The sequence below is a fragment of the Artemia franciscana genome, chromosome 13 (assembly GCF_032884065.1).
Source record: "Artemia franciscana chromosome 13, ASM3288406v1, whole genome shotgun sequence".
Lineage (NCBI taxonomy): Eukaryota > Metazoa > Arthropoda > Branchiopoda > Anostraca > Artemiidae > Artemia > Artemia franciscana.
Window position 1 is genome coordinate 30,604,825 of NC_088875.1, and position 23,408 is coordinate 30,628,232.

A 23,408-nucleotide genomic window follows, 5' to 3' on the forward strand; every position below is an offset into this window, starting at 1 on the left:
GTTATATGTCAAAGACTTAATATGAATCTTAGAAAAAGGATAAAAGACCACGGTACAAGAAGAAAATTAAGAAGAGCCACTACAAAATTTGTTTCCTCAATACAAAAAACTTTAAAACTTTATATGCGGTGTATAAAAAAATTTAAAAAGCTTGACAAAAATGTGTTTTATGCATTTTTATTACGTTTTTCCGAGTCGGACAAACATTTCGGAGGAGGGGATTAAACCCCCCCAAAGCCCCCCTGAACACGGCCGTGATTCTTACCCATGTTTGTGATCTAGATTTTAAAATACACTGCATTTTTTTTTTACAGCCCAAGTCTGATGCATAATAATTTGTAGCTTTTTTTTTCGTTTTTTGGGGGGTTGAATATCATAATTTTTTTTACCTTTCATGTTTTGAGCTTTTCAGCCGCCAAAGACTTAGGGATTGTACTAAAGCATTCTTAGAGATATAATAGCTTTTTTTCAGGTTTCTGACCCACCCTTAGTTTTAGGCAAGACGTAATCAAGCCAATAGTATATATTTTTTTCAACCTTTTAAATTGTTTTCCATTGACTTGGCTGATTTAGAAAGCCAACACTCATAAGTTGTTCAGAGACTTACCGGAGTTGATGGACCAAGAAAAGCTTTCTAGGAGCCTCGTCGATCACCTTTGGTAAAAATTTTCTACTTCTTCCTAAATCAGACTTAAATCCGTGCACCAATCCAAAATACTTCAAAAAGTCAATCTGAAATATAATAAAAATAAATTATACGGTGAATAATTACTGAATAAAAAGAACAAGATAATCAGGAACAATCAGGACAATAGGCATGGGATAAACAGTTATACCATCTAGATTTTGCCTAGCTATAAATAAATTATGCACATGTCCAAAACAAATGGTACTACTAATTTACTGTATTTTCATTGGAGAGCGAAGGTAAAAGTTTAAAGCCTTCCACGAGAACTATGGTTTTGGAATTAAATTACTAATTTATCTGCTCAAAGATATCTATGTGGATATTGACAAACTATGTGTATTTTGATCAATTTTCCTACTTAACACTTTTACCATTTTGCGCTGGTACTGTGACACACAAACACTGACTATCTATATAGAGGATCTAAACATAAACAGTTAATATAAAAATAAATTTTTATGAAAATATTGATCTTTTAGAGCACAATATTTAGAGTAATACTAGACATTAATGAATAATTTTTTTTTGTCCACATATCAAAATAAGCTATTGCCAAAGGCCATTCATGGCTTGAAAATCCTTATTTTTAAGAACAATGGTCTCTCTCTGTTTATACTCTGGTATTGGGGGGGGGGGAGGGGGTCGATTAAATAATAACTTATGATCAGGTAATTTGCAATACCAACAACGACAGAATACATACAATATAGCTAGTCCCTTATCCAACTCTTAAGAAACCCATTTTATCTAAGCCCCATTTCATTTTCATGAACTCAAGAGACGGCTTTGGTAGAATGGTCGCTAGGGCAAATTATTGAATCGATCTGCACGAAGTTGCCCCCAACAGTGGGTCATGCACCTACGAGTTAGTACCATTTTACTTTTTTTGGGGAAGTTCCTCATTGTAGGGAATTAGGAAATTCCTTTTTCCTATTCTTTACATTGCAAAGAATTGGAAATTTTAGGAATAAGACTTGGCAATGAGCCGTAAAATGTGAACAAATAAATGGAGCGGCCTGATCCCACCCAATATAGCAGGGAAGAGAAGAATAGGTGTCTCAGGTGTGACCTTCGAATGAACAAAAAGTGTATACCTAGAATAGTTCTATACATTTGTATCAACAATTAAAAGCTTCTAGCAAGATGAGATGGGTCTGGAGTAATCATCAATGTGTTGGTTTTTTTTTGTAATTAATATGGAACAGATGGCGATGTATGAAATTGACACTAGAACTGATGAAAAAAAAAAAAAAAACTTACAGGATTATCATCTGAAATTTCAACTATTTCTGGCTCGGGCGGCTTGGTGATGGCAGATAGTCGATTTGTAGCAGTAACCTTGCTTTTAGCTTCACATGTCGCTTCGTGCACCTTAAGAATTCAAAATGTAAGCGACTATTGATGAAGCAATTGTCATACTTTGATTTTTGCAATTACCAAATGAGTAATGCTCTTTTTTGGGAAAACAACAAGACAAGAAAGAGATAGTGAAAAAGCTAAAAAATAAATGCAACTTAATACAAGAACATATGTAGGAGGAAAAAAAAGAGATTAGGATCAATTCTCGCAATATATCTTGTTGCTTAAATTAGATAAAGTGCTTCCAATTCTTCAATGTAGCTACGAAACTACATAGAAATTAAGACACAGATCTCACTCTATCCCAGGTCACTTATGTAGCGGTAGGAAATTCATAAGTAAAGCCAAATGGGCACAAATTCACTTAGCTCGATTTGGCTATCGAGATAAATCTAGCCTTTGAAGACTAGTTCTATCGAACACTGGCAAACACGAAAAGTGCGTTCGTTATTCACATTTTCCTAGCAGTTACTAGAGGTAGCTCTTCGGACGAATATTAGAGACGGTATATATTTGGAAATTAAAAGGTACTGCTAATTTCTGCTACTAAGCAGCATTCAATATTGTCAAGACAATGTCTAAAGAATTTGATCCGCCATAACATATATATATATATATATATATATATATATATATATATATATATATATAGAAGAAGGGGCTTGTACAAGAATTGTATGAGTGACAAATCATATGAAAACAAAAGGAATGTGAAGGAAGTGGAGAAAGCATTAAAACATGAACTAGGAATGTGTGAAGTGAAAGCCATGAATAAAATTGCCGAGTATATGGAAGATGCAGCTAGAGGACATCATAGTAAAATATTATACTGGCAAGTTAATAAAATGAGAGAGAGCAGTCAATTCGGACTTCTCTCACTTAAAGATACGGACAGGGCCACAATTAGTGATAAGGAAAGAAATAAGAGAGATGGGCAAACATTTTGAAAATATGCTAAACCGAGGTACAGTTGCAGGAAGATATAGAGGAAAATGAAAAAGTTTGCGATACCTTATATTTGGAGGAAGCTTTTTATGAGGAAGAATTAGCGGCAGTATTAAACGGATTAAAAAATAATAAGGCTCCAGGTGCTGATAGTGTGGTAAATGATTTTCTTAAATATGGTGGCTTTGAGGTTAGAAATTATTTACTGAAGATTATGAATATGATTTTAAAAAAAGGGGAAGTAACGATTTTAAGGAAGACCTTAATTAGACCACTGTATAAGAAAGGTGATAAAAGTGAGCGGGGTAATTATCGAGGCATTAGTCTGGTCTCTGTAGGTGGCAAATTACTTAGTAATATGATACTTTTTGGACTGAGAGATGCTGTAGACAAAGTTTTAAGAGAAGAACAGTGCGGTTTTATAAAAGGTAAAGGATGTGTCGACCAAATTTTCAGTCTTAGGTTAATAATTGAGAAGTACCTGAGTTGTGAAACACCTTAGCTCCTCAGTTTTACAGATTATGAACAAGCGTTCGATTCTGACGATAGAAGAGCTTTAGCAAAGGTCTTATCCTCGTACGGTAATACCAGAAAAATATATTAAAGTGATTAGTGCTATGTACGAGAATAACGCTGCTGCGGTTAAGGTAGGAAATGAGGTTAGCAGCTGATTTTGTATTTAATCATGGGTTAAGCAGGGTTGTGTTCTATCCCCCTTTATATGGTTCATCTGAGGAGGAGCAGAGGAAAGGCAGAGGGAGACCACGGAATCAATTGGGTAGAAAAAACTCGCCTGGACTCGGACTAATTGAACTTTTAGAGATTTTGCGGGATCAGGGTGCTAGATTAGGTTTGAAAATTAACGTTAAGAGGACTAAGTCACGAAGGCTAGGAATAAGTGAAATTGAAAAGTTGACGTCGGATAACGAAAAGATTTATCAGGTGGGCAGCTTCACTTACATTAGTAGTATTATTAGTAAACACGGTGGGAGCAGTGAAGATATTAAAAATACATTAGCCGAGGCTCAAGTGTTTTTTTTTTGCAGTTAAAAAAAGTTTGAAAGAATAGGAAGGTAAGTCAGCAAACCAAGATTAGAATACTAGAAGCTACAGTGATGACAATGGCCAAATATGGCTTTGAAGCATGGGCGCTCCGAAAAGCGGCTGAAGATTTGCTAGATGTTTTGCAGAGAAATTGCCTACGGATTGTTCTGGCTGACAATCCGTAGGCAATTTCTGACTGACTGACTGATCATATTTCAAACAGCAAGCTGTACGAAAAAAGTGGTTCAATCCTACTTTCTAGGGCTATAATGAAAGAAAGGTTGAGATGGTTAGTTGTGCGGATGAAGTATGACAAATTGCCGACTATTGTCCTTTTTGTCCAACCGTCTAGGGCTAAACAGAAAGCAGGTTGTCCTCGTCTTGAGTGGAAGGGCGTAATAAAGAAAGATTTAAAGGCAATGGAAACTTCCTGGGAGGGTACAAAAAGGGAGGCTTTGAATAGATTGAGATGGAGGAGGAGCGTTCTCAGCTGTGTTGGCCTCAGGCGGCTTGGTGCTGCAGTGAAGTGTAGTAGTTTAATTCAGAATAAAACCAGTAAGCTAAAAAAGCAGTGAATGGGGAGAGCTACTACCCTTTCAATGTCGTATATTCGGTTTGTCACTCTCATAACCATTAAGAATAACAAGTACTGTCCCTTTGTCCCAATAAAAGCACTATTTCACCAGAAAAAAATTAATTTAGAACAAGCTTCTATTTAAGTAAGTGAAATTTCCCAGAAGAAACTTGATCATCCATAATGAAATAGGCCTAGAATATTGCGGGCAGGGAAAAATATATAGTTGAGGGTTGAGCAGGAACTGAATCCAAAATGACAACAGAACAAAATTTTGGCAACAATACCATATATAATAAAAAAAAACAAGTAAAAAAACCTTTGTTTGTTGAAGACTAGTAAACTGCTTGTCACAAAAATCGCATAAATAGATATCAACAATGTCCTCATTTTGAGCCATCGGTCGCTGGACCTTAGGAAGGAGTGACGGCCTACTTTTGGCTCTTGGGAGAGACTTCCTAGGCGTTGTTTTAGGGCTCTCGTTTTTGACAGGAGTCACATTCTTTGTTTGATTGTTCTTTTGCACGTGTTGGCCGGACCCTGTTGGAGTCGCCTGGAAAAAAAATAATTAATTAGTTTCCAAGAAAAAGCAAGAGCCAAGAGCTCATATGGCACTTTTGATGAGGTCGGAGGAGCCAAGAGCTTCTTTCCAACAAGTTTCATAGCGATCTCTCCACTCCAAGCGTTTTCCAAGATTTTCGGTTTTCTCCTCGAACTCCCTCCAATGTCACCACATCCAGTCATGATTCGAAATAAGAGCTCTGAGAACGAGGTCCTTCTAGATATCAAATTTCATTAACATCCGATGACCCTTTCGTAAGTTAAAAATACCTAATTTTTTCTAATTTTTACAAATTAACCGTCCTTCCACCCCCCCCCCCCCCCAGATGGTTGAATCGGGGAAGCGACTGTTTATAATTTGATCTGGTCGGGTCCTTGATACACCTGTAAACTTTCAGCGATCGCTGTATTGATCACGTATTTAGTTTCAGATCTTCTTCATGCAAAAATTGGGGTGGTCCGGGATTCAAACCTGAGACCTCTCGCACTCTAAGCAAAAATCATACCCGAGACCACAAGCCATACTTAAGCCATACTCAAGAAAAACAATCACTTGTTTTATCAGCAAATAAAATTTTTATCAACTATCTGTTCGCTTGCTCCCCCAAGATGGTTGAATCGGGGAAGAGACTATCTCGCAAGGTCCCTAATACACCTGCCAACTTTCATCGTCCTAGTTTATCTGGAAGTGCCTAAACTAGCAAAAGGGGGTCAAGTAAAAGGGGGTCAAGTAAAAGGGGGTCAAACTAGCAAAATATGGAGGTCAAATTACTGTGAAGGCCTATTGACTCAAATTAACTTATTTGACGCAGGTCAATAATTTGACCTACGTCAATAGTGTCAAACTATTGACACTATTGACGCAAACGCCTATTGACTCAAATTAACTTATTACTCCATAAATCAGGAGTTACGATGTTAAAATAACAAGTGTCCTGTTTCGTTTTCTCTTAGGAACCAAGTGAGATATCGGGTTCAAGCACAGGTGTCAGACATTGTGCATACTCAGTTTAGAGGGATAGGCTACGGATTTCGATTTCGACTTGACAGCTGGCACGCTAACCAAAAAAAAAAAAAAAAAAAAAAAAATAATTATTCTATTTTGTAGAAGGATTGCATTTTCTGTTGAACAAACTCAGCCTTGCTCCGGATAATCGCTATCAGCCCATTAAAATTTTAAAATTTTGCACTGATGCCTACATTCTCTCAGTCTGATAAAAAGGCTGGCCCTGGAAGGCATATTTCAGACCTAGTGAGAATCTAGGTTCATATATATGCCGGCACATAATTTCAAGATTTTGTGATATTCAGAGTAATTTTTGAGAATCGTCACGCTTTTTCTGCATCAATGAGGTGATTTTATTTTTTTTTTTTTTTTTCATTCTTTGAGTAAGGTGTATGAAAAAAGAAGCCTGGCTATTTAAACAAAACGACGAACTGGACACGATAAAATCATAAGGTAACACTAAATAACTGAAACTGTTATTTTCCTATACAAATGCTAAAACCCTGCTCAAAACATGCTGTTTCGAAAACATGGCGCATTTCTCACTAGAAAACAAATGTGTGATCCCGGAATAAGAAAGAGAAGGTTCAAGTTCTTTATTTTTCTTTAACTATACATATTTAAAACTATTCACATAACATCCCCGGCAGGGAGACTGGCTCGAAAACAAAAGAGGGAGAGAAATAGAGAGAAAGAGAAGGAGAAGAAGAGAGACTCCAGAAATGAAATTTGTTCACTTAACAAAATTACCCTAAAAGGTTAAAATTTGGTCAACTAAAAGCAATATAGCAAATTCTCTAAGAATAAGCCTCCGAAAACACTTTCATCTCTTTCGCGTTGCTAGTTTTGTAAGGGGGTTGTGGATCTTCTATAAAAAAAAAATTCAACGTTAACCAGACTTATTACAACTAGATCAACGAAGAAAAAGTAACAGAGAAATATAAACCACTTTTTAGAACACAAACCATTCACGGATATAATCTCAAGCTACACAAAAAACAAAAATATCTTTGAGCTGGGGCCAAAAGAGAAAACTGGCGATCATGCAGTTTACGTTAGCGTTTTTCTAACATATTTTTTATGAGGATCTGAGCTTAACAAGAACTCAGGTAGTGGTTTGGAATCAGCAGTCTGGGATTCAACCAGAGTCTAGGCATCACTGTGGTTAAGCAAAACCTATCGTAAAAACAGTAGCCCGAACGAAAAATGTGGTTCAACCCCACTTTGTGGTGTAAAAAGAGGCTTTGAATAGACTGCGATGGAGGAGGAGCGTGCGTAGCTGTGTTGGCCTCAGGTGCTTGATGCTGCGAGGAGTTGTTAGTAGTAGTATTATCATAGAAACCAGGTGTAAAGCAGGACCAATCCATCTTTTCATACTACAGTAAGACCCGAAGCCTGAAGTCTAGACCGGTAAGAGAGAAAGAGAGAGAAAGAGGATTTTGGTACAACGACAAGTCTGTGTAGATGATTTTGGTGCGTTGCTAAGTGTTTAAGAACAATCATCGTTACGATTCATTTTTTGTTTTTATTTTATATTTTTAAATTCTACTCGTCAAAAGGGACATTATTTTGAATGTTCTTTTACAAATCCACTTTAGGGATAGATATAAGTTCCCAACCTTTAAATGAAAACCAAAGACCCGGACTGGCTTTTGGTTAAAATGCTATCTCTATTATTATTAAACACTTGTGAATGAGATGTCTTGCAAGAAGCATGGACAAGCTCAAAACATATGACCCTAACAAGATTTTAAAATTGAGGACTCTACAAAGATCGTTTTGTCCTAAAAAGCCCAGGCCTACTTCTTTATTCAGCATATATGCAAAAAGAGCAGCGGTAGTAGGAGACCTCCTTACTTACAAAAATGTTGTGAAAATAATATGACCTGGAATTCCAAGCAAAAAAAAAAATTATATACAAGAATCTGCTCAACCCTATATAAATATTTAGGGAGGTAACCCCAGGATTTTGGCTGCACGGATAGGTGCACATCCATTCAACCGTCAGCGTGAGATATGAAAGCAAAATTGTAGATTTTAAAGCCCCTATATCTCAGCGTTTCTGGGAGGATGGGGCCATCCGGTCTCGTTGACTTCAGAAAGCTTCGGTCCTTGTTCTAAAACTAAGAAGAAAAAAGAAGGAAAATACAGGAATGAGCAGTTTCAGTAAAAATATTTTTGATATTTTTGGAAAAATCTTATGGAAAAATCTTTTGGAGTAGCCTCCAAAAAGACTTTATCTCTTTCGCGTTGCTAGTTTTGTAAGGGGTTTTGTGGATCTTCTATAAAAAAAATTCAACGTTAGCTAGACTCATTACAACTAGACTAAAAATACAAAAGACATACTTGAGGAGATGAAGATCCAATAGGCGCAACTGATGGTCCAGGTATAACTGTCAAGGACGGTTTTATCGGTGCATCAGCCACAGGGGCAGGTTTTGGTTTATTATTTGGCAGTTGGATGGAGACAGAATTTCCCAGCTAAAAAAGAGAAACTGATTGATATATCTAAAGCTCACTTCTTTTAAGATTAAATAAAAAAACAAAACAAGTTATTTCAACTGAAAGTAAGGAGCAACATTAACACTAAACGAACATAAATTATTAAGAATATGAGAGGGGTTACTCTTCCAGCACCTCACTCTTTATGCTAAAGTTTTTTAGTACCTGAAAAAAAAAAAAAAAACTTCTTATTGTTCTAATTAAACGAACATAGTTGTTTCAGGAATCGTTCTCAAGAATTGGGACAGAATTCAAACTTTAGCGCAAAGAGCAAGGTGTTGAGGAAAAGTACCCCCCCCCCCCTTATATAGATAATAATTTCTGTTCGTTTGAAGTTTTGATGCTGCTTCTTACTTTCAGTTGAAAAAGCTTGTTTTAATTAAAAAAATAATTTCTGATCGTTTTTTTTTAAATATTGCCAGGAAATTTAGCTACACCTCCACGGAAAAATCCCTCTTCCCCACAGATTTATTCTCTAGACAATTTAATCCCGGTGAAACTTTACCGCGAACAACTTCCCATTTTGCATAGAAGTACATTGCCCGTCATGAGCTATACATCATTTTTATACATACCGGAAAAGGCTTAGGCCAGCTGCGCCTCTCACTCAGAGAATCAACTGTCTTGGCCTTTTCTTACATTAGCCATGGACTGATAGCAACTTGATTTTAATTCATCTCCACGCGTAAAATTAAGTCGGCAAAGAGAAAGCAAGACATAAGACGGAAGTCGTAAGATCTGATCAGACGATTTTGAGAACAAAGAGGCATGTTTTGAAGAGAAAAACGGTAGATTTCTTAAATAATCGCTACCAGTCGGTCCTTCCAATGGCTCCTTTTCAATAAAGAACTGGGTAAAAATAGACATTTCGAAGGGTACAGTTATTGGCCCTATTTTGTTTAACGAACTGATGGAAAAACGACTAATGAAACAATCTAACTCTTTGTCGGTGATATAACAATCATTAATAGAGCTAAGAGAGAAAGAGCCGTTGGAAGTCTATAAACAAATCGGTTGATAGTACTGTAATCTGAGGAGGGGTGAATAAATCGCGGATTAGAGTTTTTTATTCTCTTATTATCACTTTATCATGATTACCAGGTTATTACCCACGGATTAAGGAATCAAATGGAGTTGCAAGTTTATGAAGTATCTTTTGATTGTAATTGATGAAACTTTGTCTACAAAGCAACATTAACTTGAATTAGTAAAATTCTGGCTAAGAAAAATCGAAATGTAATGAAGAAATTCCACCATTTCCCCTTCAAATATATTCTCTGTCGTCTTTATGTTTCTCTTATTCCCTTAAATAGATTTTACTATCTATGCGTTTCGCTCTCAACCACATTTTGCAAAATAATTCAGTAAACATTTCTCATAGCAAGTCTGCTAGGAAAATGCATCTAAATTTAAATATTTTGTCAGTTACGGGGTTTGACAAATTTTGCACGCTATAGTTTATTTTTGGATTGCAGAAGCTTTTCTAGTTTTGTTGATTCACTGATTTATTATGCGTGGGGTCTACTATTCATTCTCACTATACATGGGGCAGAGTCAAGTTGATTTTTGTGTACCGACAGGTGTGTTTTTTTTTTCCAACGCCATAGCAAACTAGCAAAACAGGTTTTCCTTTTCCAACCATCACAAACAAGTATTTTTTTTTCCAACGCATCTTTTTCTGTTGTATTCGGAAATGGATTCATGTCACGATACTAGTGGTGTTGGCTTCTTTCTTCCAAGTCTACGTTTTTTTGGCAGGTAGCAAAAATGTTTTTAAGTGTTTTTTTTTTTTTTTTTTTTTTAATAAATCATGTCTCATGATGTTCAGTTTGTATTTTAGCTATTGTTATTTTGAGGGAATGAATTGCCTGAGAGCTAAGTAACAAGCATGGCAACTCAAAAAAAAAAAAAAAAATGTTTAGGCCAAAGAAAATTAGAGAACAAAAATATGCATCAAATTTGTGGCATGAACAGAGACTTCTTCATTGCAAGCAAGAAAGGAGTGAAACACTAGAAACAAGCTGAAAAAAAAGAAGAAAGTTGAAACATCAAAAAGCTGAAAGAACCTACCAATAATAAAAAAATCCAAATATATCACATAGTTACAGCTGTCACCACAATGACATTTTGGACAGGATTAACCCAGACAAAAGAAACAGGCTCAGAAAAAAGATCAAAATAGATTTAAGAGAAATAAAAAGTGTCTGAAAAAGGAAAGAACAAACTAAATACAAGACATACAAATTAGATGGCAAGACAAAAGGGAAAAAATTCCACGTTAAGAGAGGAAGGCACATTTAATCAATTTAGTAAATAATTTGGTGATATAGCCATTGGGTATCACTGCATTCAATACTTATGAATGAACTGCATAATCACCACGTAAAACCTGAATAACAATAGCCGATTCCATAAATTCTTATTTCAGCCACAAATTCTCATAAAATATTCCTACATATCACTACTATATATACATGTATCATGGAATATCACTTAAGAGTAACCTACGCCACCAATTCTCATTTAAACCAACTTTTTTGAGCTGCTAAGCTAGAACGCAAAATTTTATATTGCAAAGAAATTAACAAAAATTGAGTGTGCTTAATAGTTTAACAAAAACAATTTTTTTTAATAGATGGCTCTCTTTGTAGAAGTTCTGCTGAATATAAACTTTCGTTTGACAGTTTATTAGTAGTATCCGTCTATTTATATTAACTTTACAATTAATAATTTCGTTATTTTCTTCCCTTTTTTGAAGATTTCCATAAAATTCAAATTGCAAATGAGAATTTTGTAAAAAAAAAAATATATTAAGAAAAACGATCTAGAATAGCTTACTTGCAGCGACTTTAACAAATTTGCCACATTTTGCGGGACTTGTTGTTTAGGATCTGATTTCGCTGGCTGAGTATTGGCTGGTCTAATAGTTGTATTGTGTAGCTTCTTTTGCAATGCCATTGTAACTTCTCGACTTATTGAGCTGGCTGGATTTTGCGTAGATACTTCAACAATGTTTTTTTGGGGTTGAGATCGTTGTGAAGGTGCCTGAAATAAACATGGTTATAGACTTCACTGTTAATTATGAGTGCCACAAAAATCGCGTCCAGTTAGCTTTGGAACGTGATATTAACAAATGAAACGAATGGAGGAATACTAGAGGAAAAGAAAGTACGCATGAACACGAGCTTCCGAAACAGGGTTCCACAACAGTGAGGGATGCTGGGTAGTAGCCTAAAAAAACAAAAAAACTCCGAGAATGATGTAGCATTTCGGACGACAGCCATATCCTTTCCTTTCTAGGTTTCAAACGTCATGTATAGCCAGTGTGGTCTTAGAATGCATTTACATAAAAAGGAAAAAAAAAACTGTAGGGTATCTCTTTTCTGAGGATAGGATACAAAATGCTTTGGCTCCCGTCGTCAAATCTTGACAATAATTATACAATTTAACAGATACTTTGTGTAATAATAAAGTATATGTTTTACAATTAATATTAGAAAGCAGGTGTCGCTGTGGTTACTTATGGGACGTCAATGATGTAAAATTAGGTAGATTTTGAAAAATACATTTTTATATGATTTTGTTTTGGGACAAATTGAAAGAAATGACAAATTTAACCTCCCCTAGACAGTGAAAAGTACGTTTTGCCTCCCCTCGCCACGCATTTTTTTAGAATCTCCACATGTAGATAAATGTATTAGGAGTTTTTTTTTATATCGTTAGAAAAATAATTGGTGAAAAAAGCTGAAAGAAATGAGCACCTTATAGAGCATCCTACCTTAAACACAACTCGACGATTCAGAAAAAGAAAGGGACTTAAATAAGAAACAGCAGTACTTTCTTCTATAAAACAAAGGGCAAAGAAAAAAGATAATAATGGAAAAATAACAGAAACAGATTAAACCAATCAAGTTCAAATAGAGATTAAAGATGTAGCGACAGCACTGAAAAATAGTAGAAAACTAAACTAGAAACACCTGCTCTGACGTTCTTTTTTGGCGCTTTCATTTTCTTTTGTTCATTTTGATTTTCGTCGTTTTGCTATTCACGCTATTTTTTTCAAACTATAAAATACTTGGAAAGAGCGCTCAAAAAGTGTGATTAACCATAGAATATATAAAACATATTAAAGATTATTGTAATGTGGATCTTAACCAAGATATAAATAAAAGAAAAATAAGTGAAAAACCGAGAACGTTGACAATTATGAACTAAGTTTTACCAAGTACTTTAAAAACGATCAAATAAAGAGGGGGAAAAGGTAAAATATTTTGACGGCTTAGTGAACCAGAACCATTTCCAATGCCTGGGAAATTGAGCTCCAGTGACGCAAAAAAAAAAACGAAAAATATTAAAATGATTACCCGAAATTCATCAATGTTCACCTTCAGCACCTTCGGCTCGGGATAAAAACCCAAAGTAATAAAAACCAACCGAAGACTCTACATTGCTTGCTCCCTATATTTTCATCAACACATAAAGGAAAGGTGAGAATGGAATTTGAGTGTTTCACGGCTTTAAACATTCCTTCGACTGGCTAAGAAAAAAAATGACAAGCTTTTCATTTGGCTCCAATTGAATTGAATTCAAGAGTAATTTTTTTTATCAGACTTTCATACCATATTCAAAAGTGAAATGAAATTTGACCTACCCATCATGTGATGGCAAATTATGGACATGACGAGTAGGACAAATCTCTTTCAATTATTTGAAAATCGCATTAAAATCAAATCAAAACAATCGCTCTTATACACTCAATTCGCTACAAGTGTCTGGCCACAGGCTAAACCTTTTTTTTTCACAAACTGTTTAAAATGATATACAATTAATCAAACAGTTCGTGGTAGTGAACTGTAAGGAGCGACCCGGCTCAATAGAAACCAAAACTCAAAAAAAAAAAAATGACTACAATAGATATATCACAAGAATTGGATTTTTATGCTGAAGTCAAATATAGAAGTTGCATCAAGTTTAGTAACCCATTAAAAGTTACGGGTCAGAGAAAATTTACCTTATTTTTGAAAAAAGGGAGAAACAACCCCCCCCCCCAAAAAAAAGTCTTAGAATCTTAATGAAAATCACACCATCAGGTTCAGCGGATCAAACAATCCTTTAATAGAGGTTTCAAGCCCCTATCTGCAAAAATTTATAATTTTGTATTTTTTTTTTGCCAGAAGAAAGATTATGGATGCGTGTCCATTTTTTTTCAAGGGTGATCGTATCGACCCAGTGACACTAGAATACTGCAAGAAGGCTCATTCGAATGGAAATAAAAATTTCTAGTGCCATTTTTAGGGGATCAAAACATGGAGGGCAACTAGGCCTTCTCCCATGCTCATTTTTCCCCAAACACTCGATCAAATTTTGAGATAGCCATTTTTGCCAGCATAGTCGAAAAATATAATATGTAGTATGTAAGTATGTCTTTGAGAATGACTTAATCCCCAACAGTCCCCGGGGGAAGGGCTGCAAGTTATGAACTTTGCCCACTGTTTACATACAGTAGTCCTAACGGTCATTGGGAAGTGTAGAGACTTTTCAGGATGGATTTAGTTATGTAGAAGTTATGAACTTTGCCCATTGTTTACACATAGTAATCCTATTGGTCATTGGGAAGTATACAGACTTTTCAGGAGGAATTTTTCTAGTGAGAAGGGGAAGGGGTTGCGTGGGAGGACCTTCCCATGGAGGAAGCTGTCATGGAAAAGGGAATTTCCTATGAAGGGGGCGCCAGATTTCCCAGCATTAATTAGAAAACGAATTTTTTTTTCAACTAAAAGTAAGCGACATTGAAGCTTAAAACGAACAGAAATTATTACGTATATGAGGGGGTTCGCCCCCTCGTCAATACCTCGCTCTTTGCACTTAAGTTTTTTTCAGTACTTTTAGAAGACCTATTTATTCTAATTAAGCGGCCTATGTGATTCAGGGGCCATTCTTATAGAACTGGAACAAAATTCAATCTTAGCATAAATGGTGAAGGTTTTGACGAGAGGGCGAACCCCCTTATATACGTAATAATATCTGTTCGCCGTAAGCTTCAATGTCGCTCCTTACTTTCAGTTGAAAAAACTTGTTTTTTTTTGTTTTTTTTTCAGCACTTGAAAAGCTTCATTATTCCAAACTGAACAACATAGAAACAGGTAAAGGCAATTGGATTCTATAAAAATTAACCAATATGGTTCGTTTGCAATTTGGCTGCATCTTTGCTTTTCAAAAATTGGTGCTCTCAAAAATAAACTGGGTAAGTTTCTAGATTCACTACGCAATCTATCGTTCATAAAGTACAAAAACGTTTATATTTACAATTAAGAGGCCGACCATCGTTTAATTAGTTGACTAGAGAGAATATATCATATGATTTAGAAAATATAAGTTTATTCAGATGTCTCTCTGTTCAATTACAACACACCAAGTTCAAAATTTATTTTAAAAGCTTACCACTTGATATGAAGGAACTTTTTTCTGTTCAGTATTCCATTGCGCATTAGAAGTACTAGACGTTGTTGCCGGTAGAATTGTCCGTTTTGAAGTAACTGGTTTGATTGCCAAATCAGGACGGTTAGACAATATCTGAATATGTTCATACGCATTTAGAGAGCTGGAAGAGGTGCCAGGCACTGGACGTATCGGAACATTTCCTTTATGACCCTGCATTGGAGCTGGGGGTTTTGGTTGTACCAGCCTTGACTGAGGAGATGGTTGCAAGTGTGGCACAGGTCGGATTTCGGGCACACTTCCAGGCGGAGGTATGGATGCAGTTACAATTCTACGCTGCAGAGGGGGGCTTATAAAGGGTGAAGGCGTTAAAAGTTGTGTTGGCATTCCTGGCAAGGTTCCAATACGCATAGTAGGTGTCTGCCGATAAGCGAGATCATAATCCTGAAAAAAAACATGCATACATAAGTGGTAATAGGGCAATTCAAAAAAGGAGTAATTTAAAAAGATAAGAATAATTTTGGTGGAATCTTTGAAAAAACTTTACATATTACTACTGGAAGACTTAGAAAGGAGATTAGAGTAAAACCAATCAACAGTTCTTCTTCATCTTTCTTTTTCTTTCTAATAAGCTTCTTCACTACTTGTATCCAGTACGATAAAAATTTCATCTGAGACAAAATTTGTAACTTTGTCTCATAAAAACACACACTAAAGGAAAAAGACAAAAAAGCTTTGTATCCAAAACAAGAGAACAAATAAAAAGTATAGCTCTAATTGTGTACGTGAGCGTAGCTCTCATCTGTCTATGGAATTATTTACAGGAATCATCTATACTGAAAAAAAGAACAACAAAAAACTCTGTGTCACAGATGCAGATGACAGATAAGATTTTGATTGTTGAACAAAGTCACGAAGAGGGTGTCGTACAACTTCTCCAAGAAAGGGAATAAAAAACCAGATTTGTTCCTTTTCTCTTGTATGACAGCCGTCCTGGCCGAGTGGATTGGTGCGCTGGATTCAGGATCCTTGTCTGTTTGAAATTTGGGATGGGGGTCAGTGGCGTGACTCTGTAAGTTTAGCCAGAGTCGACCCAGCTCTAAATGGGTACCTGTAGAAATCTGGGGAAGGTAAACAAGAAGGGTGTGCGAAATCACAGGATGGTTGGCCCCCAGCCCCCCATTGCACTTCCTGGCTGAAGGGCCAAGAAACGGAGATCAGCACCGCTGGTAGGGACTGTAAAGTCTAATGCCGTATTCTTTACCTTTTACCTTTCTTGTATGACAAATTTACAATTTTTTTTCTATTTCATAACATTTACCCGCTCTATTTCAAAAAGCTGCAAACTATGCTCTGATAATGGTCACTTAAAATATAGTACCATAATGAAAATACCCATAGAAAGAAAGAAAGAAAGAGAGAAAAGAGAGAAGAACTCCTTTATGTATTATTTATTTGATTTTACCCAGTTTGTCTTTATTAGCCACTGCCTTGAACCTTGTTGCTCCCTTCTGATCAAATCTTACAATAGGATTTGATACTTACCAATAAAGTTTAAACGTATTAAAATATGAACAAAAAAACTCCCCTAAAGCTCTACTCAACAAAATAAAGGAAAATTAAATGTTTGGTTTTAAAGAAACAAAGCGACCAAGTTTTATAATCAATCAAAACTGAATTCGATTTGGAGACCCTTTATGGGATTTTTCAATTGTTATGACAGTGATCAGAACTCAAAAAAGAGATTACCAAAGACATTTGATTAGTTTTACTCGTCTGTTTAATGCTTGGTTCTCGCCATAGACCTTATAACACTATCGATACAGAACAACAGTATTTTAAGCTATCTCCACACGTATTTTCTTTGTGGCCAAGAGCATCATCTTAAACAGATAGAATTAAACAAAAAAAGATCACGGCAGATTACCCATTACAAAAATCAAGTACATTCTGCCTAAGGGAGGTTAGGTATCAAGTAAACCATAACAAACCTGTATTCAAGGGCTTTTACAAAACCGTCATAGAAAAGTGCATGTATTGTCAGGTTAGGTACCAAGTAAGGTATAACAAACCAATATTCAAGGGCTTTTACAAAAACTTCATATAAAAGTGCAGGTAGTGTCTACTTCCCGGAGTTATTTGACCCCCCGCCACAAAAATAAAAACCAAACAACTACAAACAAACATAAAGAAATAAAAAGGACAACCATTATTACCTACCCTATTTACATCTCTAAATTTGACTAAAAGTTTTCCTTCAGTCCTATCAAACATGGAGATTGTTCCATCATTATTCCTCTGATAGGTAACGCCTTTCCTATCACAGTCACGCAGGTACGCTGAGAAATCAAGAAGATATTTGCAGCCATAGTGGATATAACAGTTATTCACAAGTACTCGAAATCGACTTGTCCAAACCTGATTTAAAAGAAAGTTTAGTTTTTCATAATTAAAGACAAACATAATATTATGTCACTAGATAATAGATTTTCTAAGCACTCGCACTCTTTTCTATCCCTACTTTTTAAATCTAATGTTAATGTTAGCGTAACATTGTGTCAAAAACGATAACCATTACAAAAAAATTTTACGCTTCAATATTTCTCAAGAGGGAGGGGCGAAATAATAAAAATGAATTTTGGGGCCATCATTTTCACGGTTTTCGAGAGAATTTATAAAACAAAAATTCATAGGGATGCCCCACGGCAAGGACAGAAGAATAGGGGGCGATGCCCTCCCTCTTCCTGGGAAGAAGAATACATGAACATATATAAAAATCGGAGAATGAGAAATTTTCCGATTCAACATATTGGTAAATTTAAAGCTCCTAGTAGTTCTTGCTTACCCTCTCCCTCAGGGGAAATTTCCTGATGATACTCATGAACTCTCTGTGCCTCTACCCGTTTTGTGCAGGAATGCACATGAATGTAATCTTTTATTTACGCTTAAAATATTTATGGAATAAGGATGGAGCTATCGTACTCCAGCATCCAAATTACAAGCGTAGTCCAAATGAAGGAGAAATACAGATCAAACTATGCCCCATCTCTTATCCCTCCTTTTATGTTTGTCTGAAGGATCACTGAAAGTTAGAAAACTTGAAATATGCTTTTGAGGCTTCAGGTACCTCTCCTAACAGCACAGATCTACTGGCTCTCCTCCATAATAACTGATGATTAATTTCGGTATATTCACTAACAGATATTATTCAAATATTATGTTCTATATTATTCAATAATGCTCCTTTAAGTCATGGTCCGTTTAACCGCCTTATCCACCTTCTTTCGTTTATACTTTCATATTCTTGTACTTCTTTGTCTCAATGTTTTTCGTTTCCTTTGCTTATTATGCTCTTTAACCTTTTTAAGTCTTTATGTATGCAGTGTATATTCTTTTTTCTTGGTTATACTACACAAGTGTCATCCCTGTATACGTTGTGAGTTAAAAATGAATTATTATTATTACTAATTATTAAAGACTTGAAATTGGATTTCTTTATAGGCCTACTTGATTTAAGTGTTGTTTGGCATTTACGAAAACAACAAATTACTATTATTGATCTGCCACGCTTACCCCAACACATTATAGTGTAGAGTACATTTTATCAAAGAAAAATACTAATTTCCAACATCATTATAAACATCTATGTGGTTGCTTCTTTTACCAGTTAAGGAGGCAATAACTGCTCAAAAGGATATTCCTTGAGTGACTACTGCACCTGACCTTGAAGGGTATCATATTTGGCACAATTTAATTGTTCCGACTTCACACAGCAAGATGGCTTTAAAACAACTCAACTTTCCATTTGGTACGAAAACTACAGAATAAAATCCGAAGAAAGACTTACCTGATTTATATCACTAATAGCCAAACTTGGGTAAATAATTTCTTGAGAGAAGGGAACATCAGTTGGCCACCAATATGGCTTTTGTAAGGTTTCCCAGTACTTTGGATCTTGCCCTGTGGCACACTTCATTAAGAACGGGATAAAATACTGAAGGTCCACCTATGTAAAGAAAATGGGGACTATTATAAAAAAACAAAACAACACACAATTGAAAGTTCCAAAAAAGAAAAAAAATATATATATTCAGACTCAAAAGTGGATTTGCATTAAAAGCATTGGCTACAGCTGTTTTCTGTTGTCAGGTGTATCAGCAGAGGTGTTCAAAAAACGAGAGAGAGAAGGAATATCACGGCCAAGATTTTAAGGCGACTGTGTTAGTCATTTGATTTTTCCCTGGTTGCCACCAGCACTAGGAACAAGCCTTGTTCAACATGTAGTTAAGTAGTTAAGAATTTTCTAAAAATCAGTAGTTAAAATTCCTTTTAAAAAAATTAATTTTAAACTCTTCGGTTATGTCAGCTCCTATTACATATTTTATGGAACCCAAGGGTCACTGTCACAGGTACAAACGCTATATGTTAATTTTTTTCAGATAGGGGAGGGATAAAAAAAAATAGCTGTTTCAGGCCATGATTTTTTAAACTCTCTTGGGGGATAGAGGCCCTTTAAACCAATCTTGAAGGATGGTGATACGGTTGTACGGTATGGTCATACACGGATGTCCTTATTACCTATTCCTATGACTGGTAGGATCACATCGATACCATCTAATGTGCATGTTTTTTGGATCAGTTTTTTTTTAACAAAATATTTTAATGTGTAGGATGCAAAATCTTATTTCTAAGCATTAGAAAAAATCTATGTCACAAACAGATAAAGAAAAGAAACGGCGGACTTGAACACTGATAGAAAATAAAAGGTTGCTATCTTTGTCAATGATTAGTTCATTGAAAAAAAAAAAAAACTTCTAGTCACAATTTGGTGTTATTTTTTAAATGTTGCTTTGCAAATAAGACTTTTAAAAGACAGATTAGCCAAGAATTGGAAAAACAGTGTGAATGAAGTAGTAAAGAAATACAACATATTTAAAGGAATGATGCTTAAATGAGAAAAGAACCAACAATGTTTTCGGTTAGAACAAGACTCGTGCAGCTATATATATCTTTAACATCTAAGAAAATCCTGTTTTGAAAATTTCTGCAAAGGTCTTAAGCAGATTAAAATTGCTTAAAGAGACACAAAGTTCAGCTCTTAGGTACGGTTGTGATCTTATTTGAAAAAGACATATTTGTAAATTGTTAAATCAATAACTTTCAAACTGAATTCTTTTGCACAACTAAATTGGTGTTTCATATTGGTAAAAAAAAATTCATTTCCTAATACATAACCTTGCTTTATCTTACTTGTCTAGTATTGCACCCTGGTTTAGCAAAAGACTACATATAAAATTTGAAAATACAAGAAAGGGCCTTTGGACTATTCCTTAAAAATGTTCAAGAATTAAAAATATTTTAACCCTCAAATTTCAAGTAACATGATGAAGAGAAATATTCTTCTCTTCTTTCTTTTATACATACTTCTTTCTTACTTACATTTCATTTCAAAACATAGCCCCTACTATCTTTTATATTCCTTTGATATCTTTAAGTTTAATAAACCTTTCTCTCATGCACCAGACTGTTTTTTTTTTTTTTGTTTTTTTTTTGAACAATCTGGACAATGCTCAAACTTTCGCTTAAAACTTAAACACAGGAAAGGAGGGGACAAAAGGACAAAAAAGAAGGAAGAGAGAGAGAGATAGAGAGATAGAGAGAGAGAGAGAGAGAGAGAGAGAGAGAGAGAGAGAGAGAGAGAGAGAAGAGAGGGGGAGGGGGAGGGAGGGGGGGAGAGGGATAGAGAGAGAGAGAGAGGGATAGAGAGAGAGAGGGAGAGAGACTTACTAGAGACATGGCATTAAGTGAAGTAGGCTGGCCATTTGCAAACAATAGGGGCAGGTTTGAGACCATAACATTGTCTCCAGATGACCTTGAAGCCATTTTTATATGAGCTATGTAAAGGCGAACCTGAAATAAATAAATCAGGGATGATTGTCTTACTTGAAACTAAGACACATGTTGAAATTTGCACACATGGAATGGTAATGCATTTGCTAATACTGACAACTCATTGTAGCACCAAGCTAACAGAGGTCAGCCAACATAGTACTGCATGCCCTTCCTCCAACCCAATCTATTCATAGCTTCATTCTTCACTCCAACCCATGAAGTCCTGTATCTTCCAGTCCTTATTTAGAACTTCTTGACACCACATTTGGGGACATCTTACTCTTTATTTGGTCCCTACTGCAGTGCAAACAAGCACACTCTTTTGTAACCTATCAGCCAATTTATGGAAAATACGAGATAATCATCTTTCAACCTCTCTTTTATAATAGCCCGGGAAAGTAGGATTGAACCGTTTTTTTTCATACTTTTGTTTTAAGACTGGTCTTCCAAATTCTTACAAAATTTTTCGAGGTGCAAAAAAACCCCTGTGGCTTGACAATTCTACTTTTTATATCTTGACTACATCCGCCATTCTTGGTAGTAATGCAACCTGTGCAAGGGAAGCTACCCAGTTGAGCAATATTGATGTCACCTATAAACAACTCTTCATCCTAGTTTATTTATAATTTCAGTGACTCAGGCTCCTTAATATTAAGTTTCTTGCCTTTTCTTGCACCCTGGCATGCTGTTGAACCGACGATGAGGGGTGTCATTCATTTTTATCACAGGTAGTCATGGGAGATGAAACTTGGGTTGCTTACAATACTTCTGAAACCAGACGGTGATCAATGGAAAAGAGGCAAACCTCATCACTAGCAGAAGTCAAACCCAAGCACATCTAAGTCATGTGCACAGTGCTTTTATAAACAAGGCAGTTTACTGCTTGATTTTTGTCCACAATGAAGAATTTTCAATAAAGAACTTCATTACCAGATGCTTGCCATGCAATTGCCACTACGCTACACAATACATAAGAAGCACTGAGGAATGATCACGAAAGGCATGGCTTTCATTCACAATAATGCACAATCCCATACCACAAATGTGATAGCAGATTTTCATTGGGATGATTTTGACCAAGGTCCATGTAGTCCCAACTTTGCTCATAGTGATATTTATCTGTTTCTCCATGATTTTGACCTCTACAGTTTGGTTCTCTGATTGTTTTATAGTTAGGGATGGGACAGATGCCTCAAAGGGTGCATTTTAATGCTAAAACATCCAAATATCCATTTATCATTCTAATGATATCATATCTAATTATCATTGATCCTTCATATAAATACAGGATTAGTTCTAAGGGACATAGTGTAGGAGGTAGAAATTGATATATAATCCCTCTTGATGGGGAATTATCTAGGGTGGAGTAATTAATACCTAACTTAACCTAACCTAACAACCTCTATATATAAAATATTTAATTAACATGAACCTGCATCTTAGTTTGTTTCACAAAAGAACCTAACTTCACTTATTGAGTGTGTTCTGAATAATACACAAGTACCCAGGATTCTTACCTTTTTCTGATTTCTTTAAAACCTGATAAAAAGCATTTAGAAAAGGTTTAAAGCTCAATATGACCTTCAGTTGTGTTTAAATCTATTTCTGGAAGTTTCCTTTTTATAACACAACACTTGTCTAAAAGTTAATATAATTTGGAGGAGGAATTACCAGAGGTTAGTGCTTTCAGACATTACAAAGGTATAATCTAGGATATGGATCCATTCCTGAGTTTCATTCAAATAGCCCAACAATCAAAAAAAAAGAAAAGAAAAAAACAATCTAGAGTTTTATATTAAAATTAACATGGTTTTACATGTTTACTTATGGCTATACATTTCTTTTTCATAATGTTAGCAATCCCTGGGGGATAACAAATACCTTGGGATTCTTATCTACATGAGAAAGTTGCACATAATACTGTTGGAAAGATTGAGAGAGGCACACACTAAGAACTATATTAATGCCTTACTTGACCAATATTAACATGGGTCTTTGAAGTACCATTGCCAATGTTGAAAAATATCTCTGTCAGATCCATTGAGTATAGAAAAATAAATGAAAACTATCAGCCAATCTAAACCATCTATATCCTATCCAAGATTAGAGATCTTCTGTCCATGGTTATAAAAGATACATTTTAAAATAAAATTTAGGTTTATTTACATTATTTGGTTTGCAGTTTTAGCAGCTCATGCCCAGCCCCCCTCCCTCATCTAATGGTCTCATTAGCCTTAGGTTATGTAGAAAAAGAAGTAGTCATGACTTCTTTTTCTTATGTTTAGTGTGACAAGCTTGAAAGCTTACCTTATTTGGTATTAATAAATAAATATAAACAAGTAGCATAATAAATGATGAAGCCTGATTAAAAAACAAATTGTGAAGAAACAAGGAAATAT

The 23,408-nt window shown here is 35.4% G+C and overlaps 1 protein-coding gene across 2 annotated transcripts in view; it reads right to left on the minus strand.

The window, feature by feature from the left end:
* Nucleotides 1-23,408, minus strand: part of LOC136034791 (uncharacterized) — a 34,024-nt gene that overhangs the window by 9,358 nt on the left and 1,258 nt on the right. For both annotated transcript variants that reach the window (XM_065716203.1, XM_065716204.1), the window contains exons 2-10: nt 20,905-21,027; nt 18,965-19,123; nt 17,338-17,535; nt 15,121-15,561; nt 11,518-11,724; nt 8,524-8,658; nt 4,930-5,163; nt 1,949-2,059; nt 608-732 (exon numbers count right to left, since the gene is read on the minus strand). In XM_065716203.1, the coding sequence (XP_065572275.1) occupies nt 608-732; nt 1,949-2,059; nt 4,930-5,163; nt 8,524-8,658; nt 11,518-11,724; nt 15,121-15,561; nt 17,338-17,535; nt 18,965-19,123; nt 20,905-21,000 (1,706 nt within the window). In that variant the 5' untranslated portion in view covers nt 21,001-21,027. The remainder of the gene's footprint in view (nt 1-607; nt 733-1,948; nt 2,060-4,929; nt 5,164-8,523; nt 8,659-11,517; nt 11,725-15,120; nt 15,562-17,337; nt 17,536-18,964; nt 19,124-20,904; nt 21,028-23,408) is intronic.